This window comes from Pieris brassicae, chromosome 2, assembly GCF_905147105.1.
Source record: "Pieris brassicae chromosome 2, ilPieBrab1.1, whole genome shotgun sequence".
Taxonomy (NCBI): domain Eukaryota; kingdom Metazoa; phylum Arthropoda; class Insecta; order Lepidoptera; family Pieridae; genus Pieris; species Pieris brassicae.
Window position 1 is genome coordinate 12,102,020 of NC_059666.1, and position 15,347 is coordinate 12,117,366.

General features: G+C 33.9%; 1 protein-coding gene across 2 annotated transcripts in view; it reads left to right on the top strand.

The window, feature by feature from the left end:
- The window catches only part of LOC123717627 (ribosomal protein S6 kinase alpha-5-like), a 62,572-nt gene that overhangs the window by 25,956 nt on the left and 21,269 nt on the right, over positions 1–15,347 (top strand). For both annotated transcript variants that reach the window (XM_045673721.1, XM_045673726.1), the window contains exons 3-6: positions 2,121–2,254; positions 3,536–3,620; positions 10,594–10,709; positions 11,363–11,551. In XM_045673721.1, coding sequence (XP_045529677.1) covers positions 2,121–2,254; positions 3,536–3,620; positions 10,594–10,709; positions 11,363–11,551 — 524 coding nt within the window. The remainder of the gene's footprint in view (positions 1–2,120; positions 2,255–3,535; positions 3,621–10,593; positions 10,710–11,362; positions 11,552–15,347) is intronic.

Here is a 15,347-nt window from a genome sequence, read left to right on the forward strand (position 1 = left end):
TTGTATCCTTGAAACAATAATGATCCGACTACGTAATTGATCATCATTGACATCTTATTAATTTTATTATATCTTATAGTGTACAACTGTGTAATCTCACTAAACGTGCGACTGTCATCCCCGAGGTCGTAGATTCGATCCCCTTCTACGGACGTGCACTAATGGACTTATATGGCTTGCCTTTTTATCCAAAAAATCTACGGCTGGATCACCTACTTGCCTATTAGATTGAACAAATGATCATGTAGCAGATACAGAAATCTGATTGCCAGATCTGAAAGGCGCCACTGATTTATGAATTTTTTAATATATTAAAAAGAAGTAAACGTCAGTTCGCTGAACGGATATTTTCAAAAGCAAACATTATCGAAAATAACAAAATTGCTACTGTGTGCGTGACCTTATATAAGGTCTGTGATCTTTGGAGTAGGTCGTGAATAGGTGAACAGCTTTTTATCCCAAAAGTATTTATGTTTAAGGAATTGATTGATTAAGTTTACTATTTAATAGCATTAAATTCTCTGTAAAATGTATTTTTGGATATTTCTCGCATACTTTATAAACGGTATTCTAAACTCAAACTCAAAATTACTTTTTTATATAGGTAAACAAGTACACTTATGAACATAAAATATGTTAAATTGATTCAAAATTTACATTTACTACCAATTCGGTAGTCAAAAGCGTAGAACCAGAAAGAACTGGCAAGAAACTCTCCGTAACTCTTTAATCGACAAGTTTTAAGTCATGCAAAAAGCTTTGTAAGGCAAGCAGCCGTAAATATTTGAACTGGAGGAAATCAATCATTTAATAATCGTCAAATTTATCAAAAGCTTCATTGATTAATTAACGTTTACCGAGAGTTTTGAATTCATTCAGTGATAATTCTCTAATATCGCTTATAAAAACAAATACAACTTCCATATAAGGAGTGGTTTATCTTCTGGAGCCTGGTTGGTTGTACGCTTTGATTAGTTTCCAGTAATATACTGGTGAAAGTCACCTATGTTTTAAAATCGTTTAAATTTTTTCGTACATGTAGACATTGACATAACATTTATTACTAACGAAACACGCACACAGAAACACATAGAATAACAGTAATCAAAAAATAAAAATAAATAAAAAAGAATAATAATAGAGAGATAACATTTTTTTTAAAGAAAACGGTTTGATTGTGTAATGCGTGTGTGCTGTGGTTGTAATTGGCCCTGGCTCAGCATTATGCTGAGGAGCAGAGTTGTTCCACAGCGCTGGTCATTCTGCCAGAGACCACAGCAGCTAGTTTGCGCCTCAGTCGCAAAAAAACAAATAATGTACATGTACGTATGCGGCTTCAAGAATATATTGACCAGAGAGACATAATATTTAATACCTTAAACTTGTACATTTGTACATGCTCTTACGATATCCTTCGTGGCCCAAAGATATTGTTAATAAACTGATTACGTAACGTTTTGTTTCTGTATGGACTAATTGTTATTCTGTTACGGAAATATGTCAAACTAAAGGTTTAAACTACATTTATAATTGTTATACAAAATATTAGATATTAGTTCTTAGTATGAAATTGTTCATATTCTGATTTAAAAAGATTGAAACCGGATTATGAAATTTATATTTGTTTGATTACCGGCCGGTTTGTGTATGGACGGATGTACGTAACAGCTGTATCTACGTTCCTAGTCCATATTACGAGGCTGTATCTTATACAAAAGATATGCATATGTGCTGGTAAATCCGACACATTTTTTAAAATTAAATTTCTATATATTTTTAAATATACGCACAATATAAGGTAGTTTGAGGCTCCATTTTTCACCTTATACATAAAACGTACAACATATAAATTTCGTAAAATCGAAAATAAATATGAGACCTTACACACACTCATGCACTCACGCGTGTTAAGCGTGCGTAATGTTATGCTATGGAAGAACTGGGAACCGTGACACAGATATTTTTAATTAAGAGTTTCCATACATTTTCCCTTATACATTTAATTATTTATTTTTAAATATTTGATAAATTATATTTCGTACCTGATTTGCTTTGCTGATCCACATACAAATGGAATGCATGTGTTTTATGATATAATATATTTTATTCTATTGTTACAGCGTATGGCAAAGTGTTCCTAGTAAAGAAGAGGTGTGGAGTGGACGAGGGCAAACTGTACGCGATGAAATTGCTCAAGAAAGCGTCGATTGTACAGAAATTAAAGACTGCGGAACATACGAGGACCGAGCGGCAGGTAGATTGACTTATTGTTTTAATGCGACACATCATTAGCCATAAACAATGTTCTTGGTCAAAAGATATTTTTTCTTCTTTTATAAATTGTCTATGGACATAGGACATTTTTCATAGCACATAGGAAAGTGTCCAATAACACTGCCTACAGTCTCTATTAAGGGAAGACACTTCTGATCTTGTGCATATATTTTTTTTCACTTACCACTGTGCAGCTTTTAATACTAACGTACACTCACAATAATTCACTAGGTCGAATGGTTTTGTCCTTTTCAATCTTCTCGCTAGGCCCGTGGTACCACGTGCTAGAAGTTAAATAGCCTTGATATTCACGTGTTGGTGGATGTTTTAGTCGTGGGCTCCAGCTATCTTTTTGGTTATTGTGGTGATGGCCTCTGCGGTCAAAATATATAAAAAGAAATGTCTTGCGTGCGTTCAATTGGCTTCGCACTTCAGAAGCTGGTGTGAGCTATTCCCACTATTAACCAGTAGGATGCTGCCTGCCCGTAAACAGTCCAGGAAACTTTAGAACTTCAAACTTCGCCTCTTCCAATTTGATATTATAAGGCTTCTATCAAAGAAAATATCTTAACCTTAAAACATCTTTGTCCTCTTGTGGCCTATTTTCTTTACGATAACAATATTTTCCTTACATAAGCTACACAGTACACATAAGCATGGTATTACGCGTTGTGTTACTGTGTTATCCAATTAACGGCGTAATCTGCTCTGTGTCAACATTAAGCCTTTTACTTCCGATATTACGTTCTAATTAGTAGAAATAAAATATTAGGAATGATATGAGACTTTTGTGTAGTTGTCACCACGAAGTTGGTTATATCCTTATATCACCAAGTATGGTTAAATATCCTTATACAATTGGCTATTATTGCCATCAACAGATTTAATTATAATTCCACTGTGTCTGGTTCTCCTATGACAGTTATCAAAAAGTATATCAAAGTGATTGTTAAATATGTTGGTTCCCTGAATGTTTATGTCGCCTAGTTAAGGTGGGAAATGTCGTTCAAACTTTCGAAACTCAACGCAGAGAACGCGTTACCAAATAGGCTTAGAACACACAAAAAATATCCATGCAAGTGCTCACCAAAAATTTCAAGTGAGATAAAAGTGTCATAATAATCTATTTGTTTCCTTATAGCACAGAATAAAATATACGTCTTATATTTGACACTAATTTATATAATCAAATATAATTTTTATTTACCGTTATATTAAGTTCAGCCATTTTAGCCGGCTTAACAGAAACGATTTTTTACAGGTCCTAGAGGCTGTAAGGGCGTGCCCCTTCCTTGTGACATTGCATTACGCGTTCCAGACTGAAACAAAACTTCACCTTATTTTAGGTTAGTAGTAAAATATCGAAGTTCTAGTGTGTGAAGTAGTATTTATCATATAACAGCATGTCCTTTTAATTGTGTTACCTAATTGAAAAAAAATGAATTTGAGTTCAGCATCATAATCAAAGAAGCTAAAGGAACTGTAGAAATAGTATATGTCCCCATTCAATGCCAATGTTACCGTTACTTTATCTCAGATATGCGGGATTGTTGCCATTACCAAGATTCTCAGAATGTGTTTATTACCTACTATGTGTATATGTGTCCCGTCGACTCTGTGTTTCAAATTGTTTCTCAACGTTATCTATAAGAACTACGACCACTACACGGTCTGATAGTGTCTGTGTTCTCACAGATAAATATTACATGTTTTCGATTGCACCAAGCTTTGCCATTTTTAAAGTAGCTCACCAGATTGACTTTAAACTTTGTTATACCAGTCTAAGGATTAAAATAACCTACAATATTACTTTTAAAAGTATATCATAATTGAATTATAAGAATAGGTAGGAGTTCAAATCAAAAGCCGTTCACGCAAAATGACCTTAATCACCTGTATGTATAGCTGTTATTATATATAACTACACGTTACCTCAAGTCAAGGAATATTATTTTGTATATTATCTAAACATAAGCCTTAAATATGAATAAATCTGAAATACAACAAAAACTGAACATTTTTAATTTGCTGTGCTTTTTGTTTAAGTTAGTAAATTACTTTGTGTAGTGTGGTTGATGTTTTGCGGTTTTTTTATCATTTGTTAGTAATTTTATTGAAAAAATGATATCGTTTCTCAATCGAAACACCTCCTCGTAACATTAGTGACCGTTATCACCTTTATAGCGTAGGCGAATATTTGGACCATAGATTTGACACAGATTGTAAATAATTTAACCTTGACATTATTTTATGTACTTAATAAGACATTGTAAAAATTTATATGACATTTGCATGCCTCTTTATATATGGCTGATTGTGCGGATATTTGTAATTGATCGATCTAACCACTGTTTCCACTATCTTGGCAAATAAACGATTATTATTATTATTATGAAAGAAATCATCCTGTCACAAAACCCTGTTAAATTCAATATTGTTTTGATACAAATCTTTAAACCTAAGCTTTAGAAAGCTGTTTTAAGTTGTAAGGCATATATTCTTAAAGCCTTGTTGTATGTACAAAAAAATTTAAACGATTTTAAAACAAATGGTGACTTTCACCAGTATCTTACTCAAAAGAGTAATAGGTAATATCAGCAATAAGTAAAGACCAACAGTCTCCAGGTGATAAACCATGAAACCACCATCCTTATATGGAAATTGTGTTCGTTTCTACAACAAACTCCCAAGCGAAACTAAATAATTATCACTTAATAAATTCAAAACTCTCGTTAAACGTAAATTAATCAATAAAGCTTTTGATAAATTTGACGATTATTAAATTATACTAATCCTAGTGATTGATTAGCTCCAGTTCAAACAATTTGTATGACTTTAATTAAAAAGAGTGGCGGAGAGTTTCTTGCCAGTTCTTCTTGCCCGCTCTACGCCCTTGAATTGCGAACTGGTAGTAAATGTTCAGTGAGAATTAATTTAACTTTTTATCTGAAGTTCAGATGAATACATGTTTACCCATATGAGTTTGAGGAAGATCAATGAATAGAACTCTATATTAAGTCTATTCTTAGGTACACATATCAGATGTAAAATAGGCATTGTAAACGTTTTAGAGCGATTAGATTCAACGCGCGGCTACTGGGTCAAGGCAGGTGGAATGTGGGTTAGTGATTTTGCGACGATCGAGTCAGCTGTTCGCTTGAGAAGTGAATTTAAGAAGCTTTACGTTAGAACAATTTGATATGGCGTATTGAAGCATACTTTTAAAACATGTGCTAAAACAATGTTTCATTTGTTTATTATCACAATGAGAGTACTGTTATCCCCCCTATAACGCGATTTCCACCCCGCATATAACGCGGTATTTCCCCGCTATAACGCAGAGATTCAAATTATATTTCATTAGTTTTATAGTATATATAGTGTGAAATTTATATACGTAATTGTGTAACTTTGCACATGTTTCAATTGTGTTATCAAATTAAAGTAAATAATATAAAATTCGTTTTTGAATTGATAAAAAAACGGTTTTACAAGTATACTCCTACAACGCGATCCGGGTCTTCCGCGTTAAACTACTACTGTACTTTGCAAGATGCGCGAGTAGAATAGTCAATAGTACAATAGTTTGACTCGAGGAAACAATTTCGGTCTGTTTTTTGCATTAACCAACGATATTCAGGTAAACATTAGAGAGCTCGAACAATAAGATCCGACATTGCCAGTGGGCCAAGGCTGCCCAATGTGGGTCGTTGGTTTTGCCACGCGTTGCCCAATCGTGGGTTTTTTAATGCACACTGTATATGTATAAAGACTATATGAACGTTTTGGTTATAGTTTTTCGAGTTCGATATTTTCAGCGTATATTACTTTTAAAATAAAAAATGGGTTTAATTTCTTTTTATTTATCATTAAATTTTATAAATGATTTTTTAGTGAATTTTTGAGCGGTCTAAATAAATTTGAATTACCTAAGGTTGAAGATTAATTACAATATTAAAACTGGCAAATTAATGGCGTGTGTTGCAATAAATTGTTAATTGACTTATTGCAATTAAATAAATTTAATATTTTTTGTGATTATGTAAGATTAAGCCTTGGCCAAGAGGCAAGTAATAAGAATTACTATAATTTCAGTATGTTGTATTTTAATATAAAATAATTACAATTATTAAAACCGTTTACGACAACATACCGGTTATATTGACCAAAATCAAAGTTCCGGCTGCATTCTATTGTATTAGGTACTTAATAACGTCATCGGCTGTTACGGCTATCGGTTTTTACCACCATATATGAGCAGTTCCTTCGATATCATTAATTGATTGCTTCATTTACCTAATAGTTAACTAGAACAAAACAATATTCTAATGAGAACAATTAAACGTTCCTAATCGGCGCGGGCGCTCCAAATTTGCGTAGCCTAGAAAGTAACTGGTGTCCGATATTGATATATCCAATCCTTGATCTGACATGGGAAGTAAAGCCTAATTGTAATCGAAAATAAGTTTATTTATTTAACAAAATAAGCTACTATTAGAGATTACTCCAAGACAAAACAACACAACATTAAAATATATACAAAAACTATTTTTTACAGTTTAACAGACACTAAAAAAACGTCTCTTAATCTATGCAGTGCATTAAGTATTTTTATACATTGTGTGTAACTATACCAATGAAATTAACAGATGTGTTAATTGGCAAAAAATTTAATGTGTTGCCATAAAGATAAAAGTAATTTTAAGACAAAAGAAGAAGTTTTTTTTAGTTTTTTTTTTTAGAATTGTAAGTGAAGAATGTCGTTTGAGTTCATGTTGTTGTGAGTGCAGTAGCATGCGTTACGTAGGGTTACTATATCTCGAGTTATCGTCCTTTTGTATGAGAAATAAAAGTGAACTGTAAACACAATGTACTGTGGGCTTATTTCAACTAGCCACGTATTGTTCGTTGCGTTGCACGTGCATTTACACCGGTGCTGGTGTGAATTGTAGGAAAAAGCGGATACATTTTGTAAAAAACAATATGGTTTACAGTTGGAATTGAAAATTACATAAATCATGAAAACATGATCGTTATTCATGAAAATTTATCCGTGTACTTATATTTTGATCTTATCTTTAATTCATCGTGTTCTTCACTCACACATTCTCAACAAACTAAACATTCTACAGTGCCACATAATTTTTTTAGCTGGCGGCTGATTTTGGTACTACCGTCGCCATTTTGAAATTTCAGACATGGCTTATTTTCTATAATTACTTGGTGCTAACATAACATAATAAATAATTTTACTATCTACCAAGATCTAATAAAAATATTTTTGTTTCTTGCATCATCAATTACAATGGTAATGTTTTAATTATAGAACGGTTCTGATTGCTAGGTATCTTAAAATATATTATATTAATTGGACAGGTAACAAAAACTATGATATCAGTTGTTCCAAAGTTTGTGTCATATTTATTGAAGCCGAGAACTGTATTTTCTAGATATTTTTATTAAATTATTATGTTAGCCTGCATGACTTCTAATTATTCCCCTGATAATGGTTAATTTTCATTTACTGGCAACACTAATATCCATGACAGCGACGTTCTTACTGGATAAGAAAATTATGTGGTACTGTAGTTAAATTATGACACACGAAACCTATGACAGATGTCAATTTGTCTGTAGTGTGACAAGTATTTGACTTGCACCATCCTACTGTTTGCTACTTGTTGATAGTTTGTGTAATAGCCGTAGGGGAACGAAAACATTGAGCGGTATTGTTTTACACTTTTAAAACTCATGATATACAATTACCCTTTAAAGAGTTCCACGAGTCTGTTGAAAATTAGAATAAACCCGTAGACAATATATTTACTATATTAGATGCACTCACTACGTACGAAATGAGCGTTTTTTAAGGCAGTTTTTGCCGCATACCACCTATGTGGATTCAGCTGCCCACTGAAGCATTTCCGAATCAATTCAACGGTCCATAAAGAAAAGAACGTAACAATTCTTAAAAGGCCGGCGACGCACTCGCGAGCCCTCTGGAATGAGTCCATGGGTGGCGGTAACACATCCTCGCCATCGAGCCTCGTTCCCGTTTTTCATTATTTAGTTCGAAATCCTACAACATAAATTGTATACACAAAAGACAATTATACCAAACATATAAGATTCCATACATAATATATACAAAAAGGTTCAAACATTTATAAAACGAAAAATCGTCTTATTTTTATTGATTACAAAAACATATCTAATTCGGCTGTGTTGTGTGATGGTATGTAGGTACGTAAGGGTGTACGTTCGGTGTGCCCATAATGCAGATTCTTAATATTCCTTTACAAATTCCGCGAAGGATTAAAAGTGGTCGTTGTACCTCCGGGCAGGGCGATACATAACTAAGCTTTTTTTATTATCAGTAGCTTTATTTTGCATATTAACATACTTATTTTAAAAAAATGTTTACCATTTTATCCACAAAATTATTTATATATTTATTATCCGGGTTTAATGTTACTTAAAAAAATGTTAACCATTTTATCCACAAAATTATTTATATATTTATTATCCGGGTTTAATGTTACACCGCATTCGATGTTTGAGCTCCTCCATCTAGAGTCTAGACTCTAGACTATAAGTTACACATTATTACAAAATGCGAGATTCAATAGAAATGGTTTTATAATGCGGTCAATATGTTCGAACACATTTAACAACAGTAATCCCCCCTAAACGCGGTAACACACGGAGATTTCTAAAGTTATATTTCTGGAGTGTTCCTAGTTTTTGAATTGATCAAAAAACGGTTGAATACGGTTTTGGGGGGGTTACTGTATACTGAAAGTGTCAAGGTACGCTAGTCTAGTATTTTTCTATATGATAGGGGTAAATGAGCCTACGAGACGCCCATAAAGGGCCGTCATCGCAGCCCATGGATACCAATTTTTAGTGGGTACGTTGCCTTTGAGAGAGGAGTATGCTCCTGTAATAATAACCGTTAAGTACAAATATATGTGTCACCGACGCGGTCCCATATAGGCCTCACTAAGCCCTATTTATTCTCTTCCGTTCTGGGTCTTCCTCGGCCAAATTATTGTTAATTATCGTATGCCATCTTCCAAATATGTTACCTTGTTTTGTTTTCTTGTTGTATACCGCATATAGATATACAATCGTCCTGTTTAAATAAAAATAGATTTCACGACGATAATATTTATTCGAAAAGACATTGTTCATGCCTTCAACAATTGCGGTTCGAAGACACTTTTGCCAATTATAAATTAAGAAAGTTTTCGTAAAAATTTTGCAACTTTTCGTTCCGCAATTTAATTTCCAATCTCCTTTAAGATGTCAAAAACTTTCTAAACCACACAGCGAGTATTCGTTTTTATTTTTATTTTATTACTCTAGATGTAGGTCATTCGTTTAGGCTTTGTATTTTCTGGATTATCGCTAAATACTAAGCATATAATTAAAATACTAAAACAATGTTTTTATTCATTATAAGTATGTATTACAACGTGTAAGATGGGAACCCTTTTAAGTAAAAAAAAAATTACCAGCTCTTCAATAACCATATTATATATATGAACTGTATACAACAAAACAAATTCTTCACCTAATTTTTAACAGCATACGTGACGCGTAACACGCGTGAGTGCAAGAGTGTGTGTGCGTGGGCTTGAATGTGTGAGTGTAATGCGTATGCATCAACTACATGTTAGGTCTCATGTTAGCTTCTCTAACTCTGCGTAAGGTGTGTTCAGAAGCCATTCCTTTTTAATTGTGGACACTGAGCGGGAAGATGTATTTCCTATTTAATTTATTGTAAATGTAGTCTGTTGTAAGGATATAGATTTTAATTAAATAAGTAGGACATTTCTCAAGATAGTTTTATGTGCATTGTGAAACTGCAAGTGATTCTCTTAACAAATTGTAAGCTTATCTGTTAAGGAGAATAAACAAGTAATTCATATATCAAATATTGTATCGATTAAAAGCCAAGGTATTTGGGTAGGAATGCTGGTGAAAGTTATATGTATTATGCATTATTACATACACTATGTTGATGGAAGACGTGGTTCGCTTGTTGATAGATATGCAGAATAGATAATAATAATTTTATTATTAGTTATGTGTGCAGACGTATGATAGTGAGATAGAAACCATATCTGAATACTGAAATAATTTTGTAAGGTTTTGCTAAGTAAGAATTCATGAATTTGCGTGTTAAATAATTATTATCCTATATAATATAGGAAGCGTTGATATTTTACGTTGTCTTTCCGCACAATACTATTTTTAATTTACGTTGGAGAAAGGTTTCGAAGGCATTTGTTTATTTGAAGAATTCTGTTACAGATTACGTGGCTGGTGGTGAACTGTTCACTCATTTATATCAAAGGGAACATTTTAATGAAGATGAAGTTAGGATATACATAGCTGAAATTATACTAGCGTTGGAACAATTACATAAGGTAAATACAGTATAGCAATAACATTGTATTAGATAAATGTGATAGGACATCGTGGAAAGATCTTGCTATTAATTAGTCATGGCACGTGAAGTCAATATACCAAATACCATCCGTATCACTTACGTCCGGTGTTCTACAACTGAGCGTTTCTTAAGATAATTCTTGCCGCTTACCACCACTATGTGGAACCAGCTGACCAATGTAGTATTTCCGAACCAATTCGACTTAGGGTCCTTCAGGAAAAGGAAATTTCTAGAAGGCTCGAGGCTTGCAAGTGCTCTGCCGACCACGCACTTGCGAGCCTCCTAGCAATGTGTGTGTCCATGGGCGGACCTATCACTTAGCATCAGGTGACCATCCTGCATTTGGCCTTCTGTTACATTAAAAAAAACCGTAAATAAACGTGTACAATTTTTTGTATAAATAAATAAACTGATTAATACTTGGTTGGCAATTCAGCAGGGCTTCTCTGCTAAAGCAAAAGAGATTTCTAATAATGTAATCTAACGAAGACCAATTTCGATGCCTTTAATATCAGTGAATGTTGTCTAGAATAATATGATACGAAATATTGAACTTGCTTCAAGAGTTATTTAGTAATCCTGCTGCATTTAAATTGAAAAATCAATATAAAGTTGCTACCCATTCCACAGCTTGGAATTATCTACCGGGATATCAAGCTGGAGAATATTCTGCTCGACGCGGAAGGTCACATCGTCCTCACGGATTTTGGTCTCTCGAAGGAGTTCTGCGGCAACGAGAAGAGGGCGTACAGCTTCTGTGGCACCATAGAATATATGGCGCCTGAGGTGGTGCGCTGTGGCAGCCAGGGGCACGATATTGTAAGTACTACGTTACACCTTAGTTTAATGGTTGAGGCAACTATCAAATGTATGGGTCCTGGGTGGTTGAGAAGGCTCACCTCCAAAAATCGACAGATTCTAATTCAAAGTCAAAGTCAAATCATTTATTGCAATTAGACCAGCTAAAATGGCACTTTTGAACGTTAAATAAAATCTAAAGATGGTTCTAGTTGCCCCTTCTAAAATGTAGTTTCGTGGGGAGAAGAATGGCCAAGAAACTCCACACATACTCTTTTCAAATAGGTTTAACTATATTAGTTAAACAATTATATGTGAAGTACTAAGTGTGTAATGTAGTCCTAGAATAATACGACTATACTAAAATATGCACAAAGTATTACTTACAAATTAAGCAATGCAGCGGAATTGGTGTATAGGACATAAGGGATGTTAGTTTGTATATCTCGCTTAATCGCGTTATGTTTTTTTTAAAGCAACTATTTGCAATCGATATAGCGGAGGTAATGTAATCAAGAAACCTTCACGGCGTATGGCATAGATATAGTATTATCGTAAATAGTTTTAATGTTCCGTACAGTGCGATATTTATATGCGATCTGCTATAACTTTGACGGCCACAAATTGTGTTTTGCGGAAAGCTTTCGATAAGTTAGTTTTAACTGATTTCAAAACTGTTGGTATTTGACTGAATTGCCAGAATCTTCCCCACTGGGACCAAGGTCAAATACCTCTATTTTTGGTTGTACACTCGGTTTGAGAGGTATTTTCAAAAATCGAGAGGTAATCTCTCGAATGTATATCGAGTATTATAAAATTTCCATCTCAGTCAGTCTGCATCTTTTACTGCTTTTACCACGTTGAGTTTGTTGAGAATGTTTAGAGGAGGTGTTCTGATCGATACCTGCTGCAGCTGAGTTTCATCAGACGTCGAGGCAGGATACGAAATTCCACCTGTATCACCTAGACGTCCGTCGTTCCATAACTGAGCGTTTTTGTGGTGACCCTGTGGAACCTGCCCACTAAAGTAGTCGAACCAATTCGATTTAGGGTCTTTCAAGGAAAGAGTGAATTAATTCCTAAAAGGCCGGGAACGCACTCGCGGTCCATGGGTACCACTTATCAAACTCCTGCCCGCTAGCCCCCGTTTAAAAAAAAAGTACTTGTGTTAAATGACCAATACTGGCACAGTATTTATGAATATATAGAATGTGGAAGTCTTAAAGAAATCGGATACTTTGACCGGATTTTCTAACGCTGTCAAACAGTGGACATTTCTGGTGGGCCCTTTGTTCTATTTAAATTGATGACATCTAGCATTAACGAAGCCAAAGACAAATGAGTATCTTTATTTTTAACAATAATCTAAAGTATTTTTGTAACGGTTTTTTTAATAGACACTATTAGGCTAACGATTTTAATGTTGCAATATTGTCTTCATTTATTTTTATCATAATCGATGAAATATGGAGTTACTTAGTGGGGATACTATATTTTTTATGTAATAGAAGACAAACGGGTAGGAGGCTCGCAAGTGAGTAGCCGGCCTTTTAAGAATTGGTACGCTCTTTTTTTAAAGATCGAATTTGTTTCGAAACACTTCAGTGGGCAGCTTGTTGCACATAGCGCCAAAATTGCCTTAAGAAGCGCTCAGTTGTAGACGAGGTGATGCAAATTACAGTCCAAACGACGATACTAAAATTAATGATGAATTCTGATTGAGACGGTCTCTCGAATCATTATTAATAATAAGGCGTTCCTTGTTCGAAACTATGTTTGTTTGGTCAGGAATCGACTGCAACTTCTTTAATAGTAAAATATCTTTGCCTCGTGTCGTGATTATAAAAATGTTAACGAGCCGTTACAGTGTAAATTACTACTTTCACCTCGGGTACACTCATTGAGTGAACAGCTGAGTTGCACTAAGCACTTGTTTATTTTTGGTACAGTACAGAGCCGTGGCTATTACAGTAAAATAATTATATGTTATCTTAGAACAATAAAGTTTATTTGCATTCACAATATTGCATTTTGCGGGTTTACATGCTGCAGTTATTGACCATGGAGGTTGGTGTCTTCCGCGGACAGTAAATATATAAAGAAATGACTTATATATTATGACTAAACTAAAGTATGAGTTGAATGGTTGTGAAGGGTGAATATGTGTAAGGGGGTATGAGATAAACGCGTGTTAAAGAATTTAATATAAAGTCTACCTCAAATGGCTATGGATAACAAAAAAGGCTTTTTAGTAATTCAGAAAAATTTTTTCTAAATTTATATAAATCCGCATGTGTTTTCACACACAACATACACACATATACACTCTACTTGACAAACAAAATTCAATTATAACAACAAAAATATTTATAGAACTAATTAACCAATAAATAAAAACTAATCTCACAGCAAAAGTGCTACTATTGTTATTAGACTGACAAAAGCTATTTTGTCTTTCTAATAACTATCATAATGCATTCTATATAATAATGAAAGAATCTTGTTAATTATTGATCTTTCATATTTCACTAATAGATTTTGCTTTCCAATTTTGGAATATTGACGATGCTGAAACAGTGGTGAGCAATGTGGAGTCTTTCTTGTATAAGACTCTGCTTCGACCTCTTCGGTCAGTTCCAAAACAACAATATATGAGCCTGAAGGAAAATAATTGGAAAAAGTTGACTAAACTTTTATCACTCATACCGTCTCTGTCTAACTTATGAGCATTGAACACCAACTGTAGGCTGTCTCGCTCGGCCGTGACCCACTTGCCACGTACTAATTCGTTACGATTACAATATTTGTTCGTGTATTGTTCAATTTCATAGCTTTGTCCTTGTTTGAATTACTCAAAATTTGGCGCAAATTGAAAAAAACGTTGATTGAAGGTTGGATCTACAGTGATTTTTATAAGAGAATTGATACGTATGAAAGCAGCAAGAAAAACATTTTACAATTTTAAACAATTTTCGTAGTATTCCCAAGACAACCAGAGCTCCTCTATTATGTAAAAGCAAATCGGCGTACAAAGAACGTATAAAGAGCAATGTAGACACAGTTATATGCCTGGAACTCAGACTCATTGTCTGCGGAGCTAAACGGCGAGTTTAAATTCAAGCGCTTCACTGGTACTACACTTTTAAAGTAATATTATCATCTGTTTCTTAATCGTATGTAAAGATTACTTAGATATTAAAACTAGGAAGTAATGCGTTTTTATTTCTAAGTTTAAAATACCACAGAATCCTTGTTTTTTATGATCTATAGGTCTATGGTCTACCATATCTATATAGTTAATTCGATTTTCAAATTTCGTTTTGGGTATTTAATTTAGTCTGTGTGAAGTAGGTTTCAAAGACAGGTTATATATATATCTTCCTATTTCGAATCATATTAAATAACCAAAGAATATTAAATCTCGTGAAACCGTTTCCACAAACAATTAACCAACATTTCAGAAATACATTTGTGTCACCTTGTCTGAAAATAGAGCGAGACGCTATAATTAGATTGCCCGTGTGCGAGTGGGATAGATATGTTTGATTGCGTGGGTGAGATGGCTGGTTCGTTCAGTTAATAATTTATCGTTATTTTTCTTTAATGGGGACATTTAGACGGAATCAAAATGTCTAGGAGGTTTTTAAAGCGATAATTAAGATTTTTTTAAACGTACGTTCCTATACAATGTATATTAAGCCTCCTAACCAAGAAACTTAACCGAATGCCAAGTGCCAAGTGTGGCAACTGAAATATCAAAAAGATTACTCCAAGATTAAAATAACAGCTGGGGTTAGTAGGGGGAATATTCTGTAGT